Genomic DNA, 21,587 nt, shown 5'->3' on the forward strand with positions numbered 1-21,587 from the left:
AAAATACAGTTTGAAAGTTGATAAACCTAGATAACACACCACCAAAAGTTAATGGACCCAAAAATGCAGTTTTAAAGTTAATTGACCTGAATGACACACCACTAAAAGTTAATGGATCCAAAAATGCAGTTTAAAAGTTGATCACCTAGATAACACACCACCAAAAGTTAATAGACCTACAGTGCATTTAACTCTATTATTTGGGTAACTTCCCACCACTTCTACAAAATGTTCATTCAAACCACCACCAGTCTGAACATGGATTCGTATAAACCCCACAGTACGAAATTTAACAGAATATGGAACAATGAACATGTGGTGAGAGGGGCCTGATGATCTGTTCAATATATCTATGTTTTACATCCACCAATATGCAATACAACACTGTTTGAGGGAGGGCGCATAACAGCGAGCCAACAAATCATCGGATGGGCGTGTACGAGTGGCCCCCAGAGGACGGGCCAGAGCCCTTCTGCTGCTCCTCGGCCGCCATCTTCTCCTTGGTCATCGTCCCGACGTCTGTGGCAGCCTTGGTGACCTTGTTGAACGCGCCGGTGACCCATGAGGCACCGGTGAAGACGTACCTGTTCTTCATGATGGCGGACCCGGCGCTGCTCACCTTCTGCTCGGCGGCAGCGAATGCAGACTTGGTCTTGTCAGAGACCTGGAACTTCTGGTCCATCTCCTTCACCTTCCCCGTGACCAAGGAAGTGCCCGTGGTGATCTTATCGCTCAGCCCAATCTTCTTGTCAATGGAGGCCACCTTAGCACCGGCTGTGGATGTGAAGCCGTGCTTCTCATCCAAGGCTTTGGCCTTGCCAACCGCATCTTTGCCTAGCACGAAACCCTTAGCAAGCATAGTGCTCACAACATCCTCAGCCTTGTGGACAACAGTGTTGTCTCCACCAACTGGAACTCTGGTTCCACTCTGACAACAGAATATAATGTTCAGTACAAGTTACTTATAAATTTTTTTGTTAAAAAGGAGAACAAACATAATGGAGTTGTTCTTATCTGACTACTATATAAAACAAGGAATGCTTTTGACATCACAAATACAATTCTGGAGTCTGGACAGGAGAGACAATGAAACAAGCTATGGTCTCTGGTGCATGAAAACCGCACTAGATAATAATTCTCAAAAGCGTGACTTGCAAAAAGATAACTGGATGCCAAATAGATAGACACATGCAATTCACCATTAAACTTGGCCCCAGGGACCTTAATTCTTAGCAATGCTGAACGAATTACAGTTTCACATTTAGAGGGTGCCCTTTCAAAATTACTTAACAGAAGACCAATGATGGAAAGTAAACAAAAACGCCACAGGTCCTGCTTGCCAACTAGAACAGCGATAAGCATTCATTTAATCTACTGATTTGATTTGAAGTTAAGATGCAGATATATGCCAATGGCACTCACAGATAGCAAGACTACAGTGGTGTGGCATCCATGAAATTAAAGAAAAACTCAGTTTCCTCACATACAAAATACATGTACAGTTGTGTATCATGTTTAGTTCAGGATACAACCTCATGTAAGAAATTAGATGCAGACAAGTTGAGCATAAAAAATAGAGGCATATCATACCATTGGTGGCGCAGAGACACTAGGGGGTGGCTGATACTCTGGAGCAGGTGCAATGATGACAGAAAGATCAACTATTGTGGCACCCTGTGACAGTCATATAAAATTGCATTGATGTTTTTCTTGTAGGAGCATGAACACAACATAATATTGCAAGGACAGCAAATTCTTGCAATTTGCAAATTCTGCTAAAGAGATCCACAAACATTCTATTTGGGTAAAGCATTTAGTCGTAGCTCTAATACAACAACAACATACACAAGTGGTAGCGCTATGGTGATCAATTATAGCCAAGTAGTGAAAAATTATAGCAACAAGTATTGTAAGAATTCCACTGAATCATACTAAGGCCTCCAGGTACTAACCGAAAGAAGAAGTGCAGTTTCTGCGCCCTGTGCGTCTTTGAAACTGACATATGCAACTTGAGACCACTCATCACCACTGCCAAAGGATGAAAGGAAAGAGAAGCAAGCTAATGAGGATGACGATCAAAGGCTTGTATGGACATGAAAAGAGAAGGGGCAACCTAGTTGGAAAAGTTTTACGAACCTCTGCATCTCCACATGTTCAATATCTCCTGAGAAGGAAAAGAACTCCATAATGTCTTGCACAGTTGCACTAAGAGAGACATTGGTGACCTTCACTGTCCTCACCTGCAGTAAATGGAACATTAATATGGAAGTACTGAAGAACATAATGAAGCAAGGGAAGGGACAATTGCAGAAATCAGTGCATATTATTTCCTTCGACCATTTGACTGACATAACTTAAACATGAAATTTATCATTCGCATACATGTAAATTGTAAACCATACCCAGGCATGTGAAAATCGGATGGCTTGGGGGTATGGCCCAAGACAAGATATGGGCCGCACCATCAGAGGTGGCCCAGCCCACAAGATCAAGACGTGCACGGCGCTGCTCGGCGTGCACCGCAAGATACTATACAGTACCAAATAGGCTATTTTCCTTGTAACCCTACCCCTCCAGAGTATATAAGGAGAGGCAGGGGTCCCCTAGTGGACACGATGGATACATCTCAATGCAATACATCAGAACACAGGATGTAGGTATTACGTCATACTGATAGTCGAACCTGTCTAAATCTTGTGTCTTGGTGCTTGTATTACCATCTCGCTCTTGATCTCGCTCACCTCTACGACAAATCTACCATCGTGGGATACCCCTCGGTGGACTGCCGAGCATCTTTTGTCAAATAGTTGGCGCGCCAGGTAGGGGTGTGCGCTTGATCCATGGCGAGACAGATAACCTCAAATCAACAACGCGTTCTCGTCATCAATCTCGTGGAGATCCATGCCGGTCCACGACGACAATTCATCGCTGGCTACATCAGCCCCCGCGACAGCAGATCCGATCTCAGAACCACCTCCGAGGTCACCTTCATCAACAACTCGCCGCCCGCTTCCTTGCTACCAGAGGAGGCAGATCAACAACGACGATCTGATCGTATCCATCGATCGAGTCGGTCTGAAGCTCGCCGATTGTCTCTCCATCGCCGAATCGGCTCTGGACACTCTGGTTCAGCGCCTACCACCCTCCGATCCAGATCTATCGGCTGCTCGGGAAACTCTAGGGGTTACGGCCCTACCCTTCGGGTTCACCAACGCCGCCGCCGCTTACCAACATGCCCTGAGGGGCAGATTCGCCGACCAGGTTGAAGACGTCCATCCTCTCGCCGACCAGATAGCGCCATACGCCGTCGACCAGTCGTTCTGTCTAAAGTTAAGTCACGCTTTAATATTTTTCTAAATATTCTCCAATCTTCGTTAATCGCCATGATGTTTCTCCGAGCTGTTTTCTCCATGTTTGCTCTCCAAACGATTTTCCGAACCCCCGAACAGTCCTGTTGATGCTCAGACGCCTCCAGAGACGCCCCTGTCTCTGGCTCCTCCCTACACGTGCACGGGCATCTGCCCTCTGCGTTATGGGTGGTCGGCAGCGGCTCCTTAGCCACGCCTGTTCCTCCTACACGTGCACGGGCTCCGCGCTCCGCATTATGGTTAACAGGCTAGCTAGGGCTGGAGACTCAGCTACACACTAACTGTTCGGGCGGTTTATATTAAATACATCTTCACACCAACTAATCGCCGAGCTACTTACGCTATTTCATCGTCATTGCTGATTTTTCTCCGGAGTTCATATATTTGTACATCATGTATTACCCGTTCTACATATTTGTATTGCAGGATCATCGTCCAGGTGATCGGATCACCTGGTGCTCGGACTTCACCACCGATCTACTGGTCGGACCGCTAGGATCATCGACTTCGTCGCCGACCAGTTGATCGGACTGTTCGCCGGTCGCTTCTGCTCAATGCTCACTTCGCCACCGATCAGTTGACCAGACTGGTCGTCGCTCGTGCTTCATTGCCAGATACGTCGGTTACTCCTCGGCGCTCGGATTCTTCGTGCTCGAAAACTAGTGGGCACACTTCACCTTGCGGACATCGCTAGCGACGTCAGGGACTCCTCGCTCCTCGGTGCTCGGATATCGCTAGCGACGCCGGGGACTCCTCGCTCCTCGGTGCTCGGACATCGCCAGCGACGTCGGGACTCCTCGCACCTTGGTGCTCGGACGTCGCCAGCGACGTCGGGGACTCCTCGCTCCTCAGCGCTCGGACATCGCCAGCGACGCCGGGGACTCCTCGCTCCTCGGTGCTCGATCATCGCCAGCGACGCCGGGGTCTCCTCGCTCCTCGGTTCTCGGACATCGCCAGATACGTTGGTTACTCCTCGACGCTCGGATTCTTCATGCTCGAAGACTAAGTGGGCACACTTCACCATGCGGACATCGCTAGCGACGTCGGGGACTCCTCGGTGCTCGGCCGTCGCCAGCGACGCCGGGGACTCCTCGCTCCTCGGTGCTCGGTCGTCGCCAGCAACGCCGAGGACTGCTCGCTCCTCGGTGCTCGGATATCGCCAGCGACTCCTCGCTCCTCGGTGCTCGGATATCGCCAGCGACGCCGGGGACTCCTCGCTCCTCGGTGCTCGATCATCGCCAGCGACGCCGGGGACTCCTCGCTCCTCGGTGCTCGGACATCGCCAGCGACGTCGGGGACTCCTCGCTCCTCGGTGCTCGAATATCGCCAGCGACGTCGAGGACTCCTCGCTCCTCGGTGCTCGGACATCGCCAGCGACGTCGGGACTCATCGCTCCTCGGTGCTCGGACATCACCAGCGACGCTTGGGACTCCTCGCTCCTCGGTGCTCGGACATCGCCAGCGACGCCGGGAACTCCTCGCTCCTCGGTGCTCGGTCATCGCCAGCGACGCCGAGGGCTCCTCGCTCCTTGGTGTTCGGTCATCGCCAGCAACGTTGGGGACTCCTCGCTTCTCGGTGCTCGGACATCGCCAGCGACGTCGGAGCCTCCTCACTCCAAGGTGCTCGGTCATCGCCAGCGACGCCGGTGACTCCTCGCTCCTCGGTGCTCGGTCATCGCTAGGGACGCCGGAGACTCCTCACTCCTCGGTGCTCGGTCATCGCCAGCGACGCCAGGGACTCCTCGCTCCTCGGTGCTCGGTCGTCGCCAACAACGCCGGGGACTCCTCGCTCCTCGGTGCTCGGACATCGCCAGCGACGCCGGGGACTCCTCCCTCCTCGGTGCTCGGACATCACCAGCGACGCCGAGGACTCCTCGCTCCTCGGTGCTCGGACATCGCCAGCGACGCCGGGGACTCCTCGCTCCTCGGTGCTCGACCATCGCCAGCGACGTCAGGACTCCTCGCTCCTCGGTGCTCGGACATCGCCAGCTTCGCCGGGGACTCCTCGGTGCTCGGATCTTGCTACGTCTCATCGATGTGCTAAAAGCTGCTCCATGCTGTTCGGATTAGGGTGCTGATATTGGGCAGCACGTCTGAGGTCTTGATGCGCGCATGTCAGACGAAGTCAGCAAGCTTTTAGACTTCTTTTTCTTTGACCCTGCTACAAGATTCATTTTTCATCTTCCAGCAGGCTCGGGGACTAAGTGGGCACACTTCACATTACGGTGAATGTGCGCTTTTCTCATCTCGTGGCTAAACCCGGGGACTGGCTGCCTGCTCGGTTGGTCTTCTACTTTCTGACCTTGGCACCACATGACTACGTCACCTACTGTCAGGCTCGAGGACTAGCTGTGGGGGTATGGTCCCCGGTATCCAGAAGACAAGACATGGGCCGCACCATCAGAGGTGACCTAGCCCACAAGATCAAGGCATGCACAGCGCTGCTCAGCGTGCACCGCAAGATATTGTATAGTACCAAATAGGCTACTTTCCTTGTAACCCTACCATTCCAGAGTATATAAAGAGAGGCAGGGGTCCCCTAGTGGACATGATCGATACATCTCAATGCAATACATCAGAACACAGGATGTAGGTATTACGTCATACTGACGGCCGAACCTGTCTAAATCTTGTGTCTTGGTGCTTGTATTACCATCTCGCTCCTGATCTCACTCACCTCTACGACAAATCTACCATCATGGGATACCCCTCGGTGGACTGCCGAGCATCTTTTGTCGACATATGGGAAGCATTAAAAATGAAAAAAAAAATCATAGCAGCAAGCTTAGTAAATACTACAGTACCATTGAAACGCTTTTAAAGCTCATGGGCTAAGTTCATCGAGTAAACCAGCCTGGGACGCATAAATCACTCATTGATTTTTTGACAACTGTATAAACAACCGCAGAGAGGATCAAGTATTCAGCTAAAATTTACACATGCCTCTACTGGTATTTCAGAATAAGCAGAGTAGCAGACAACTATCCCACGTGGCTAGAGATTATTTCATCAGGTGGCCTGATGGCACCATCATTCGCAATGAAGGAGTGTTAAAGGCATAGGCATTCGGTAGTCCACTTAAAATGGACAATTTTAAGGTGCGTATACCATGCAAGTCAAAGTGAATGGCAAATGGCCTAGTATTTTCACCGTTCGGCTCGCTGAATCTTGGCTGAAATTGGGTGAAAAACACTGTTCTGACTTAAATGTTGTGAGAGAAAAACACTGTTCCGGCTGAAAAAAGAAGCCGAACAAGCCGGATATGGGGTAAGCCGAACGGGGATTGTTCTGGAATTGTAGAACCTGACGGTCAAAGCAAGTCCTAGAACATGTAGCAAATCGTTCACGGGCATCAACAAGTATGGTATGAGCCTACTTGCAGCAATCCCCTGTGGTATCAACAAGTATGGTAGGGTATGAGCCTACTTGCAGCAATCCTCTGGACCTATCCCACAGCACTTGGCCTAATATATCTTCTCAGAATGCTTTTGGTTTTGGCAATTGCAAGCTGATAGCTAGGCTGATAGAGTCAAAGCAAGGCCCTTGCAGCAAATCCTCTCGACCGATCTACTCGTCCCCGATGAGGCAGATTTGCCAAGCACACGACGCGAGCATGCTCCCGCTCAGTGCGCGCCCATCTATATCTGTTTCCAGTCGGTCTCGCAGAGATTCGCGCACGGGGGTCCTCTCCTCTCGGCATACGACTATACGAGCAAGCTACCTACGCTCCAGCCACGCCCAGATCCAAGCAAACCCTAGCCCCACCGAATCAGCCCAGGCTTCTCCCGCAGGCAGGACAGCAAGGAACTCAGCCCAGGCGGGCACTCGGGATGGGCGGGAGGCGACTGAGCCTAGTCTAGAAAGCCAAAATCTGACGGGCACTAGCGCTACGGTGCCACGCGCTCCCGCTCCGGCACGAGGCGGCCGGATCCAACGCCACCGACCACCGGAAGAGGGTTCAGAGAGGGAGGGAGGATGCAGCAGCACTCACCGGCGCCTCCACGGGAACCTCCGCCGCCGTCGCCATGGGTGGGGAAGCCGATTGGATGGATGGATGGATGGATGGCGATTAGGGAGCGGATTAGCGGCGCTAACTGGAACGGGAGGAGACTAGTAGTACTAACAGGAGGAGACGAGTACTTGGGTGTTAAGGCAGGCCGGCCAAGGCAGCAGAAACGGCAAAGCAACGAACAAGCCATAGAGACGAAACCGCGTACTATTTTCCTTTCCAGTTTTCCATTGAGGAAAAAAAAGGTAAACTGTATATTATTTGTTAGTAGAAAACAACAGAGAGAAAAAAAGAAAGTAACAGGGAAAAAGAATAGTTCAAAAAGAAAAAATAGAATTTTATTTTATTTTTGGATGGAACTTTTTTTATAAAGTTATGGATGGCACTTTGTACTTTCTGTTGGGAGCCTAGCGGTGCTTGGTACACTACCAGTTAGTACACGGTGCTATCGTGCTGACACTTGTATAAGCCAGCTTCTTTGGAGAGGAGAATGCACAGGTGGTCCTTCAACTTGGCACAATGTGTCATCTGGATCCCTTTTAAAATGTTAATTCTGTATCTATGAATTTGGCTTCGAGTGTCATCTAGATCTAAATGGGGTCTAAATAAGTTTGGATGAAGACAAACTTTATATCAAAATTATAGCCCTCAACTGGATATACAACTTTATAGTTAAAAAGTTTTTGAATTGAAACTGTTTAGGGTCCCAAAATACTGTTGTAAGTGCATAAATTTTGAAATTTAAAATTATCTAACAATCTTGGATGTTGACATGGTATATACAAAAGTTATAGTTATCAAAATGATCTAAAAATTTATAGTTGAAAAGTTTTTTACTTGAAGTTATTTAGTGTCCTAAATATGTGTTGTAAGTTTATAGATTTTGAAATAAAAAACTTAGAACGCATATTTGAGATACTAAACGACTTCAAATAAAAAAAAACTTTTCAACTACAAAGTTGTAGATTGTATTGATAAGATAACTTTCATATAGACCATGTCAACTATCCGAGATTATTTGATAATTTTAAATTTCAAAATCTATAAACTTACAACAGTATTTTGGGACCCTAAACAGTTTTAATTCAAAAACTTTTCAACTACAAAGTTGTAGATCCTGTTGAGGGCTACAAGTTTTCATATAAAGTTTATCTTCATCCGAAGCTCGTTTGGACCTGGATGACACCCGAAGCCAATTTCATGAACATAGAATTGGTATTTTCGAGAGTAGGACACCCCTTCTCAAGTTGAAGTACCGCATGTGCATTTTCCTCTTCTTTTGACACCAAAGTTGAATAGCTACTTTTAATCAATGTGAATAGAGTCATCACCTGATGATATATGCCTATGTTCTTTATCACTATTTCAGCGGTTCTTTTCAGTGAACTGAACGGTGTTTTTTCTCTCACAACAAATCAGTATAAGCATCAGTATAAGTTAAATTTCAGCGAAACGAGCAGGGCCATATAAAATTAAAAAAGAAAAATGCTACGTACTGCTGTTTCCGTTGTCTCATGTAGTATAAAGTTGGGACGAAACGAAATGAATAAGTATATACTGTACTACATAGAAGTCGTGTGTTTCTCTTCAATGCATGCAAATGTCGTTTCCATAGACTCATTTACACGTGAACTACGTGAGCGTGCTTTAATTACATTGGTCCATTTCATGCACATCTTTTAGGAAGGGTTAGTTCAGGTGCGCGCCTTTTGTGTTTGTGTGATGGTTTAATTTGCTCCACCCCGTTGCCCTCCTGGTGGCGTTTGGACGCCGGGTTCGATAGGGACAGGGATATATGGTTGAATATGGATAGACAGGTTATGGACCCGGAAAATAAGGTTCGAAGACCGATTCATTGTTTTAATAACGGGTTTGGGTTTGGGTTTGAAGCGGGCTCCACATCTTCAATAACTAAAAAGAACAAAAGTAAGACAATTTTTTATGCGACTTTTTGTTGGGTCGCTCCTCCATTCTGGTCGTGCGATACCCCACGCGATAGAAAAAGAAACTGCCATGCCTGCGATCCCCGCCTACTTTGAAGGAAACAAATTGATCACCTGAGGCCACATACATGGAAGGAAACATCAGTGCTGCCAAATAAATGATGTGCATATTATACATGGTAAGACTGGTGAATGATCCTAATGGCTAGAGGGGGGTGAATAGCCTATTAAAAATTTCTACAACAACACTTAACAAACCGCTTAGACAATTATGAGGCGAAGCGAGCGTTGCGCTAGCCTACTAAAAATGCAAGCCACCTATCACAATTCTAGTTTAGATAATATCTATCCACACAATAGCGATGATACTACCCTAAGTTAGTGTGCTCTCAAAAGCTAACTAAAGAGCCACACTAATCAAGCAATTAAGCTCTCACAACTAGGTACACAAAAGAGCTTGACAACTAGTTTGCGGTAAGGTAAAAAGAGTAAGCAAGATAGTTATACCGTCGTGTAGATGAATGAGCCAATCAATCATAAGGATGAATAACAATGAAGACAAATCACCTCGGAATCAATTATGAACACATTGATTTTTTATCGAGGTTCACTTACTTGCCGGCAAGCTAGTCCTCGTTGTGGCGATTCACTCACTTGAAGGTTCATGCGCTAATTGGCTTCACACGCCAAACCCTCAATAGGGTGCCGCACAACCAACACAAGATTAGGATCACACAAGCCACGAGCAATTCACTAGAGTACCTTTTGGCTCTCCGTCGAGGAAAGGTCAAGAACCCCTCACAATCATCACGATCGGAGCCGAAGATAATCACCACCCTCCGCTCGACGATCCTCGCTGCTCCAAGCCATCTAGGTGGCAGCAACCATCAAGAGAAACAAGCGAATCCCACAGTGAAACACGAACACCAAGTGCCTCTAGATGCAAACACTCAAGCAATGCACTTAGATTCTCTCCCAATCTCACAAAGATGATGAATCAATGATGGAGATGAGTGGGAGGGCTTTGGCGAAGCTCACAAGGTTGCTATGTCAATGCAAATGGCCAAGAGAGTGAGCTTGAGCCAGCCATGGGGCTTAAATAGAAGCCCCCACGAAATAGAGTCATTGTACCCCTTCACTGGGCACAACATGGGGTGGCTGGACGCTCCGGTCATATTGACCGGACGCTGGCCCTCAGCGTCCGGTCACGTGATACACGCCACATGTCCCCTCTCTTTGAATACTGTTCACCCGATCTCAACGGTCAATAGTCGATCGGACACAGCAACTAACAGTGACCGGACGCTGAACCCCTAGCGTCTAGTCGTTTCCAGTAAGCTTCCAGAAACAATTTTTCCCGACCGGACATGTCCGGTCATGCTTGACCGGACATAGCCAGCGTCCGGTCACATGGTGTCTTCCTCTGTGCTGCCACGTCAGCATGACCGGACGCAGACTTCCAACGTCTGGTTGCTGAGCGACCCAAGGTCCGATCATGAGACTGAAACGCACGCCCTCTGCTGCCACTGACCAGATACGCCGGTCCAACCGAGACCAGCGTCCGATCACTTAAAGTGACCTCTGTCTTTTCTATCTAGGACGGCGGTGAAGTTCCTAACCCTTGCTCAAATGTGCCAACCACCAAGTGTATCATCTTGTGCATATGTGTTAGCATATTTTCACAAATATTTTCAAGGATGTTAGCACTCCACTAGATCCTAAATGCATATGCAATGAGTTAGAGCATCTAGTGGCACTTTGATAACCGTATTTCGATACGAGTTTCACCCCTCTTAATAGTATGGCTATCAAACCGAAATGTGATCATACTCTCTAAGTGTCTTGATCACCAAAACAAAATAGCTCCTACCATTTATACATTTCCCTTGAGCCTTTTGTTTTTCTCTTTCTTCTTTTCAAGTCCAAGCACTTGATCATCACCATGGCATCACCATCATCATGTCATGATCTTTATTTGCTTCACCACTTGGAATGTGCTACCTATGTCATGATCACTTGATAAACTAGGTTAGCACTTAGAGTTTCATCAATTCACCAAAACCAAACTAAAGCTTTCAATCTCCCCCTTTTTGGTAATTGATGACAACCCTTACATAAAGATATGAATTAAAATTCAATTGAATTCATGTTGCTTGCCCAAGCATTTTTACCATTTGTAAAAGGATATGGACAAGTTTCATGAACCCCAAATGGTAGCAATTGCTCCCCCTACATATGTGCTAAGAGTTTGGATTGTAGCTTGCACATATACTTAGATAGGAAATATAGGAGACAATGTCTACCAAATGATGCTAAGGTATAAAAGATGAACCTTTGAAGCGTGATGCCAATCGGAGTGCACCATTATACCATCCTTAGCATCATGGTTAGCTTGATACCACTTGGAAACACTCGGAAATGAAATCACTAGATAACCTATGCATGCTAGATTTTCATTTCATCATTCAAACACATAACTAGCATACACCACACAAGCATGAATATTGAAATTTAAAACTTGTGCCATGCAAGCAAACATATGAAATGCACCATACAAGTTTATGAGCTTGCTCCTCCTACTTGTGTGCTCAAAATTTTAATTGATCACTTTCCTTTGTCATATTTCTCCCCTTATGTCAAGTTCCCCCCTATCACTTGTATATTTTATTGCTCTCCCCTTTGTGTTGTCTTTTCACTATCTTTGTGCACTATTTCTCCCCCTTTGTTATCAATGACCACAAAGGTTTAAAATATAGATATGTTGAGATTATCAATGTCAATCAATGGGGTGAGGATCATTTTCTCAAATTTGATCCAATCTAGATCATTTGCTAAAGATTTTAACTCGGTTTGATCCAAGGGCAAACTTTTTCACACCTCCAAATAAGGGTTATCTTGTACCATATTGAGTTAAACACTTATAGCTCATTTTCTAGATTAAACACTAGGTTTACAAGCCCATAAACATGTCATATGCTACCACTAGATCAAAATAAGCATAGAAGCAATAGTGGTACCATATAATCATCAAATTCATTTGTTTTTCATGAATGAGCCTATAAAATGTGAAAGATGTCTAGATGCACTAAACATGTCCTTAGTAAGGATGTATGCTATGCCAATCAACTTTAACCTTGGTTTGCTCGAATGAGAGGCATGTCATATAAGTGGGGGGGTGCATCAACACATATTTGAGAAATCCAATATGTTCAACTCATTCTTTAGCTTGCAAAACATTTTCTCATCCAATGGCTTGGTGAATATATCAGTAAGTTGATCTTCGGTGCCAACACTCTCAATGCAAATGTTCCGTTTTTGTTGGTGATCTCTTATGAAATGGTGGCGGACATCAATATGTTTTGTTCTTGCATGTTGAACCGGATTGTTGGTCAACTTGATTGCACTCTCATTGTCACATAGCAATGGCACTTTCTTGAACTTGATTCCAAAATCACTCAAAGTGCCCTTCATCCAAAGTACTTGTGCACAACAACTACCGGCGGATATGTATTCAGCTTCGGTGGTTGATAATGCAACACTATTTTGCTTCTTTGATGACCATGAAACAAGTGATCTTCCTAACAATTGACATATGCCCGAGGTGCTCTTTCCTTCAATCTTGCATCCCGCATAGTCCGAGTCGGAGTAACCAACTAGCTCAAACTTTGCTCCTTTGGGATACCACAAACCAACATTTGGTGTATGCTTTAAGTACCTCAATATCCTCTTTGTAGCCTTCAAATGACTTTCTCTAAGCGAGGCTTGAAATCTTGTACACATGCATACACTAAACATGAGAAATGCTCACAAAATGGATGACACAAATGAGAAATGCTCACAAAATGAAGCCAATCTTGATCTTGTTTGTACACCTCTAAAAAAATCATCAATGATAGTGTCCAATGGATGATCCCTTGCAACATTGGTTGGTTGGAGGATTGAAACTTGATTGCTTGTATTTACTTGATCATTGGGTTGAGATTATGTACTAGCCACTTGATCTTGTTCATTGTCATGAGAGCCACTTGTACTAGCTTGATTTGTATCATCTTACACATTTGAGTTAGAGAGCACTTGCATTTGATCATCTTCATCATCATTCACTTGCCTAGGCCTCAATTCACCAATATCCATGTTCTTCATGGCATTTGAAAGTTGAATGCCGCTAACATCTTTCAAGTTCTTATTCTCTACTTGTGAACCCTTGGTTTCATCAAATTCAACATCATGGATTTCCTCAAGAGTACCACTATCCAAATTTCAAACTCTATATGCTTTGCTTGTAGTGGAATAACCAAGTAGGAATCCTTTATCACATTTCTTGTCAAACTTGCCCAATCTAGTGCCTTTCTTTAAGATATAACATTTGCAACTAAAGACCTAAAAATATGCAATATTGGGCTTTCTACCATTCAAGAGCTCATATGGTGTCTTCTCTTTCAATGGGTGACAATAGAGATGGTTGCTACAATAGCAAGCTGTGTTGATAGCTTCGGCCCAAAAAAATTAACTCACATTGTACTCACTAAGCATAGACCATGTCATATCAATGAGTGTTCTATTCTTTCTCTCAACAAGGCCATTTGATTGTGGAGTGTACTTGGCCGAGAATTGATGTCTAATTCCAAATTCATCACACAACTCATCAATTCTAGTGTTCTTGAACTCACTACCATTATCACTTCTAACTCTCTTGATGGTTGTCTCAAACTCATTGTGAATGCCCTTGACAAATGATTTGAATGTTGCAAACACATCACTTTTATCCACAAGAAAGAATACCCATGTGTATCTAGTATAATCATCCACTATCACAAAGCCATATTTGTTACCACCGATGCTAGTATATTGTGTTGGCCCAAACAAATCCATATGTAATAACTTAAATGCTTTACTAGTGTTCATCATGCTTTTCTTGGGATGGATGTTTCCAACTTGTTTTCTGGCTTGACAAGAGCTACAAAGCTTATCATTTTCAAACACAACATCTTTCAAGCCTCTAACCAAGTCATGCTTAACCAATCTATTCAATTGTTTCATTCCAACATGACCAAGCCTTCTATGCCATAACCAACACATGCTAGACTTAGTGAACAAGCATGTAGATAATCTAGCTTCACTAGTATTGAAATCAACCAAATATAGATTCTCATATCTAAAGCCTTTGAAGATCAAGTTAGAGCCATCTACACTTATGATCTCTACATCATCTACCCCAAATATGTATTTGAATCCAAGATCACACAATTGAGCCACGGATAGCAAATTAAAGTTCAAGCTCTCTACTAGCAACACATTGGATATTCTCTTGTCATTGGATATTGCAATCTTACCAAGCCCTTTGACTTTGTCTTTGCCATTATCACCAAATGTAATACTATCAAAACCATCATTGTCATTGGTGTTGATTGAGTTGAATATTCTTGCATCACCAGTCATGTGTTGAGTGCACCTACTATCAAGAACCCAATGACTTCCTCCGGCTTTGTAATTAACCTATAAAAGAAGATAAATTCTTTTTAGGTACCCAAACTTGTTTGGGTCCTTGAAGGTTAGTCACTAAGCTCTTTGGTACCCAAATGGCTTTCTTCTTTGAGCCCATCCATGGTTTACCAATAAACTTAGCCTCCACACCATTTGTATCATTGGTAAGCATATAGAAAGAATCAAGCTTAAAAGAGGATACATTAGCATTTTTGCTCTTGTTTTTGCATTCATGCTCTTTATGACCAACTTGCTTGCAACTAGTGTAAAACCGACCATTGTTCTTCATAAAACTAGTCTTGTGAGGAGCAAAAGTCATCTTGCCTTTCTTGGGGGTATAGCCCAATCCCTCTTTGTAGAGAGAAGCTCTTTGGCTACCCAAGCACATAAGCAAGCGGTCCTCACCACCATAGGCTTTAGCTAAGGTGTAAGTGAGCTTATTGATCTCCTTCTTGAGGTTCTCATTCTCAACCATTAGTGAGGCATCACAAGTGAGACCATCACTACTAGATGAGGTGGAAGTAGAAGTACTATAAGAAGGGTTAGTGAGAGCAATAATGATAGGCATAGATAATGATTCATCAATTATATCACAAGTTAAGCCTACATTGCAATTTTCAATATGCTTCTTTTTATTTTGCTCATTAAGCAAAGACGAATGAGCTTTTTCAAGCTTCTTGTGACCCTTGCCAAGCTTCTCATGGGCTTCCTCTAGCCTCTCATGAGTTGCTTTAAGCTCATCAAGGGCTTGCTTAAGGGATTTTACCTCTTTATTCAAGCTCTTGCATTCCCTTCTCTTAATATCAAAATGTTCTTTAGCATCTTCTAGCATGTCAAATAATTCATCTTTAGTAGGTTCATCATTATCACTATCACTATCATCATCACTATCAAGTTTGTACCTTAGTGGCCTTAGCCATAAAGCATGATGGAGTGTCAAAGAGAGAAAGCTTTTCATTGATTGCAATGCTAGCAAGTGCCTTCTTCTTAGTGGTCTTGTCATCATCATTTGAGGAAGCATCACTATCCCAAGTGACCACATATGAACCACCCTTCTTCTTGAAAGTCATCTTGTCCTTCTTCTCTTTCTTTTCCTTCTTGTCCTTTTTCTTATTTTTCTTGTTATCATCATCATTGTCGCTACTGTATGGACATTGAGCAATAAGATGATCTTTGCTTCCACACTTGAAGCACCTTCTTGACTCTTTTTTGTTCTTGGATGAAGACTTCTTTCTTCTAGCACGGTAGCCCTTCTTCAACATGAACTTGCCAAATCTCTTAACAAAGAGAGCCATCTTCTCATCATTATCATCATCATCATCCCATGAATCATTATCTTCACTTGTTGTTTCTTGCTTAGCTTTGCCCTTGGATGATGTGGCCTTGAATGCCACACTCTTCTTCTTGTCATCCCTCTTTTCTTGCTTCTCATCATCATCTCTATAAGCATCATCGGTCATAATATCTCCCAAGATTTGGTTTGGTGTCATTGTGTCCAAATCGGTCCTCACTAGCAAGGTGACCAACATTCCAAATCTTGCGGGTAAACATCTCAAGAACTTATTAGAGAAGTCCTTGTCCTCTATCTTCTCACCAAGTGCTTTGAGATCATTGACAAGCACTTCCATCCGATAGAATATGTCCGGCACACTCTCATCCTCCTTCATCTTGAAGCTTGCAAACTTCTCTTTAAGAATGTATGCCTTTACACTCTTCATGGCTTGAGTGCCCTCAAATGATTCCTCCAACTTCTTCCATGCCTTATGAGCTCTCTCAATATTCTTGATTTGCTCAAATATTCTTTTATCCAAAGCATCATGGATGGCACTAAGAGCAATGCCATTATTTTGAAGTAGTATTTCTTCGGCGGCGGTGGGAGCCTCTTCATCTTCAATCTCAATCTTTGTTTCTACCACCTTCCAAACCTTCCTATTGATTGACTTGATATAAGTTGTCATCTTAGCTTTCCAATAGGGATAATTTGAGCCATCAAATTGCGGTGGCTTCTTAGTGTTGTTGATTTGAGCCATTTTTACACCGAAGGTTGTTAAGCCTCAAATCACGATGACCTCGGCTCCGATACCACTTGAAAGGTCCTAATAGCTAGAGGGGGGTGAATAGCCTATTAAAAATTTCTACAACAACACTTAACAAACCGGTTAGACAATTATGAGGCAAAGTGAGTGTTGCACTAGCCTACCAAAAATGCAAGCCACCTATCACAATTCTAGTTTAGATAATATCTATCCACACAATAGCGATGATACTACCCTAAGTTAGTGTGCTCTCAAAAGCTAACTAAAGAGCCACACCAATGAAGCAATTAAGCTCTCACAACTAGGTACACTAAAGTGCTTGACAACTAGTTTGCGGTAAGGTAAAAAGAGTAAGCAAGATAGTTATACCGCCGTGTAGATGAATGAGCCAATCAATCATAAGGATGAATAACAATGAAGACCAATCACCTCGGAATCAATGATGAACACAATGATTTTTACCGAGGTTCACTTGCTTGCCGGCAAGCTAGTCCTCGTTGTGGCGATCCACTCACTTGGAGGTTCACGCGCTAATTGGCCTCACACGCCAAACCCTCAATAGGGTGCCGCACAACCAACACAAGATGAGGATCACACAAGCCACGAGCAATCCACTAGAGTACCTTTTGGCTCTCTGCTAGGGAAAGGTCAAGAACCCCTCACAATCACTATGATCGGAGCCAGAGACAATCACCACCCTCCACTCGACGATCCTCACTGCTCCAAGCCATCTAGGTGGCGGCAACCACCAAGAGTAACAAGCGAATCCTATAGCAAAACACGAACACCAAGTGCCTCTAGATGCAAACACTCAAGCAATGCACTTGGATTCTCTCCCAATCTCACAAAGATGATGAATCAATGATGGAGATGAGTAGGAGGGCTTTGGCTAAGCTCACAAGGTTGCTATGTCAATGCAAATAGCCAAGAGAGTGACCTTGAGCCGGCTATGAGAATTAAATAGAAGCCCCCATGAAATAGAGCCGTTGTACCCCTTCACTAGGCACAACACGGGGTGATCGGACGCTCCGGTCATATTGACCGGACACTGGCCCTCAGCGTCCGATCATGTGATACACGACACGTGTCCCCTCTCTTTGAATATTGTTCGCCCGATCTCAACGGTCAACAGTCAATCGGACACAGCAGCTAACAGTGACCAGATGCTGAACCCCTAGCGTCCGATCGTTTCTAGTAAGCTTCCAGAAACAATTTTTCCTGACCGGACGCATCCGGTCATGCTTGATCGGACACAGCCAGCGTCCGGTCACATGGTGTCTTCCTCTGTGCTACCACATCAGCATGACCGGACACAACCCTCTAGCGTCCGGTCCCTGAGTGACCCAACGTCCGGTCTTGAGACCGAAACGCATGCCCTCTGCGTCCGGTCATGGCCATACTATCAAGAGGGGCAAACTTGTTTGCATATCGGTCATCTAGTGCCACTCGAGTGATCTAACTTTGCATCATCGCTAGGATCGAGTGGCGTGGCAAGTTGAGTGGCTAATCCTTTGAAAAATGATTGTGAAAATGCTAACACACATACACGTGATGGTGTACACTTGGTGGTGTTGGCACATTTACAAAGGAGATGGAGTTTGAGTTGATGTGGATCAACTTGGCGATGAAACGGTGGCGAGAAGGGTTGGGAACACCGGCGCCCTGTTCTGAAAAGATAGGGTCTCACAGAGTGGACCGAACACTGGTCACGTAGTGACCGGACGCTGGGTTCCAGCGTCCGGTCAGTAGTGGTAGTCAACGGGCAGGCGTCGGTCTTCGACCGGGCGCTGGCGCTGGAAGTGACCGGACGCTGACAGGGTGCGTCCAGTCAGGGTGACGTGTGATGATGTAGGCAGAGCAGTGTTGCTGGAGGTGACTAGACGCTGGTGCTCCGTCCGATCGCGACCGACCGGACGCGTCCGGTCATGTCCGGTACCTTACTAGAAACGACCGGACGCTGGGGTTGCTGCGTCTGGTCAGTTCAAGCTGCTGCGTCCGGTCGTCAGATGGCCGTTGAGATCGGATGAACTGCGTTTGAAGAAGGGGACATGTGGCGTGCATCGCACGACCGGACGCTGAGGTCCAGCGTCTGGTCGATCGGACCGGAGCATCCGGTCGTCCCGACTTTTGTCCAGTGAAGGGGTAACGACTTTATTTGTTCGTGGGGTTATAAATAGAAGCCATGGTTGGCCTTGGGCCGGTAGCTGAGCACACTAGAGCCTTGGTGGCCTGTGTAGTAGTGCTTGGGAACCCTCCATCTCACATATACTTGATAGTGATCATTCGATTGTGTGAGAGAGCGATTCTAGTGCAATTGCATCGTGAGGTTGCATCGAGTGGCACTAGGTCATCGAGTTGCAAGCCGGTGGCGCTTGTTACTCTTGGAGGTTGCCACCTCCTAGATGGCTTGGTGGTGGTCTCTGTCGAAGCCTGCAAGAAGCTTGTGCGGTGCTCCGGAGAAGAGCTTTGTGAGGGGCATTGTGCTCGCCCCGTGGGAGCCACGAAGAGCAACTCTAGTTGAGCGTGTCATTGAGCTACCCTCACTTTCGGGGTAGGTTCTTGCGGTGCCCGACGTGCGGGCTTGGCGGGTGATGCCAATTAGTCGCCGAACCACCAAGTGAGCGGTCGACACAACGGGGACTAGCGTGTTGGCAAACACGTGAACCTCGGGAGAAAAATCATCGTGTCAACCTTGTTCTTCCCGTTGGTTTGCATCCTCATTACACAAGCTTGTAATTACTTTCATATACATTGTGCTTGTGTAGTTGCTCTTGTAATTAGTTAGCTTGTGTAGCTTACTAGTTACTTTCTTGCCTGTGTAGCATAGAAGTAACTCCCTTGCGTGGCTAATTTGGTTTGTGTAACCTTGTTAGTCATATTGCTTAGTTTGTGTAGCTAAGTAATTGCGCTCTCTAATTTGGCATTGGTTGCCTTGTTATTGAGCATTGTTAGTGAGCATTATGTGGCTTTGTGCTTTTGCTTACTAGCATGTGTAGGAGCTCCCTTGTTGCTTAAAGTACTAGTGACATAGGTTTGTGTGACCTTGCTTCTAGAATTGGTTAGGTGAGCTCTAGCTAGCCCGACACCTTTGTTGCTTAATTAGTATCTTTGGAATGTGCTAGAGAATATAGATAGAGGGGTGTAGTCTTGGCTAGACCGATAGTTTTAATTCCGCACTTATTTCAGTTAGCCGACGCAATTTATTTTAGAAATGACTATTCACCCCCCTCTAGTCCGTCATCTCGACCCTTTCACTTGTGTACATGTGTTAGCATATTTTCACAAATATTTTCAACTGTGTTAGCACTCCACTAGATCCTAAATACATATGAAATAAGTTAGAGCATCTAGTGACACTTTGATAACCGCATTTCGATACGAGTTTCATCCCTCTTAATAGTACGGCTATCAAACCTAAATATGATCACACTCTCTAGGTGTCTTAATCACCAAAACAAAATAGCTCCTATCATTTATATCTTAGCCTTAAACCTTTTGTTTTTCTCTTTCTTCTTTTCAAGTTCAAGCACTTGATCATCACCATCATCATGTCATGATCTTTATTTGCTTCACCACTTGAAATGTGCTACCTATGTCATGATAACTTGATAAACTAGATTAGCACTTAGGGTTTCATCAATTCACCAAAACCAAACTAGAGCTTTCAACTGGTGAACCTTATGCAATTTTCTAAACGAATATTCTCACCATTATTATATAGGTCCATTCCCCTGCGTTTCTTCGTGCTCCCATTAGCATATAATATGAAAGTATTGTTGTGTTCATCACCACTTTCAGTTGACTACTCTCATTAGCATATACTTCTTCTACCCTAAAATATAAGTCGTTATGGGATGCGTGAATGTTAAACTTTCTCAACTTTGACTAGGTTTGTAAAAAATAAGTGCAACTTTTATATCTACAAATAAGTTTATTATGAAAATATATTCAATATTCTATGTAATGATATTAATTATGTATTATAAATATTAATATTCTTTTATATATAATTGGTCGAAGTTAAAAAAATAACTTCTCGGGAAGCGAGAATGAATTCTATTTTGGGACAGATGGAGTATATGAAAGCAGTGTTGAAAATATTTTAACAATCAAGTTCGTCTCTGTCTGATTGGTAAGCTTAGACATCATAATGGCATCAAAAATTTCGACTCTCATGGACACCCTCATGGTTCAGTGCAAAGCATCCCAATCCTACAGCATACACAAATGACAACCTTAAAGTTATGATTTTTGAAAGGGTGGACAATAAAGACCATCTTAGATGTTCTGGCATTAGAGTATATACATGCAGACACATAAGCATGGTGGTGCAAGTGAGCAGCCAGCAGGAGTCGAGAGTCAGGGGTGTTTGGATCCCAGACTAAACTTTAGTCCCTGTCATATTGAATTTTTAGATATCAATTTAGAGGACTAAACATGAGCTAATTATAAAACTAATTACATAAGTGGTGGCTAATTCGCTTGCCAGCGCCGTGTACAGGATGGTATGGAGATGTGGTGGAACTTATTCATGGATTTGTTGGCGCATAAAAGAAATGGATATCGGAAATCTCTTCCTGCCGGTATAAAAAATGATTTTAGCCGCAACACGGAAAGATTTACACAGTAGAGTTTGTGAGCCACGACGCCACGCTCTCTATGACTGTGTAAATTTCACGAACTTAGCTTTTTGGATTAAATGTCACTTTAACATCGGTCATATACTTTTACAGTATTGTTATCTTATC

The 21,587-nt window shown here is 44.7% G+C and overlaps 1 protein-coding gene across 1 annotated transcript; it reads right to left on the reverse strand.

The window, feature by feature from the left end:
• Positions 1-269: 269 nt before the first annotated feature.
• Positions 270-7,530, reverse strand: LOC136521659 (binding partner of ACD11 1-like). The gene is made up of 5 exons (XM_066515412.1): positions 7,359-7,530; positions 2,137-2,240; positions 1,953-2,028; positions 1,591-1,674; positions 270-928 (listed from the first exon to the last, which is right to left on the reverse strand). Exons 1-5 carry the CDS (start codon positions 7,392-7,394, stop codon positions 422-424), a joined length of 807 nt encoding a protein of 268 aa, XP_066371509.1. The 5' UTR covers positions 7,395-7,530; the 3' UTR covers positions 270-421.
• Positions 7,531-21,587: the final 14,057 nt, after the last annotated feature.

Source organism: Miscanthus floridulus, chromosome 18 (genome assembly GCF_019320115.1).
Source record: "Miscanthus floridulus cultivar M001 chromosome 18, ASM1932011v1, whole genome shotgun sequence".
Taxonomy (NCBI): Eukaryota; Viridiplantae; Streptophyta; class Magnoliopsida; order Poales; family Poaceae; genus Miscanthus; species Miscanthus floridulus.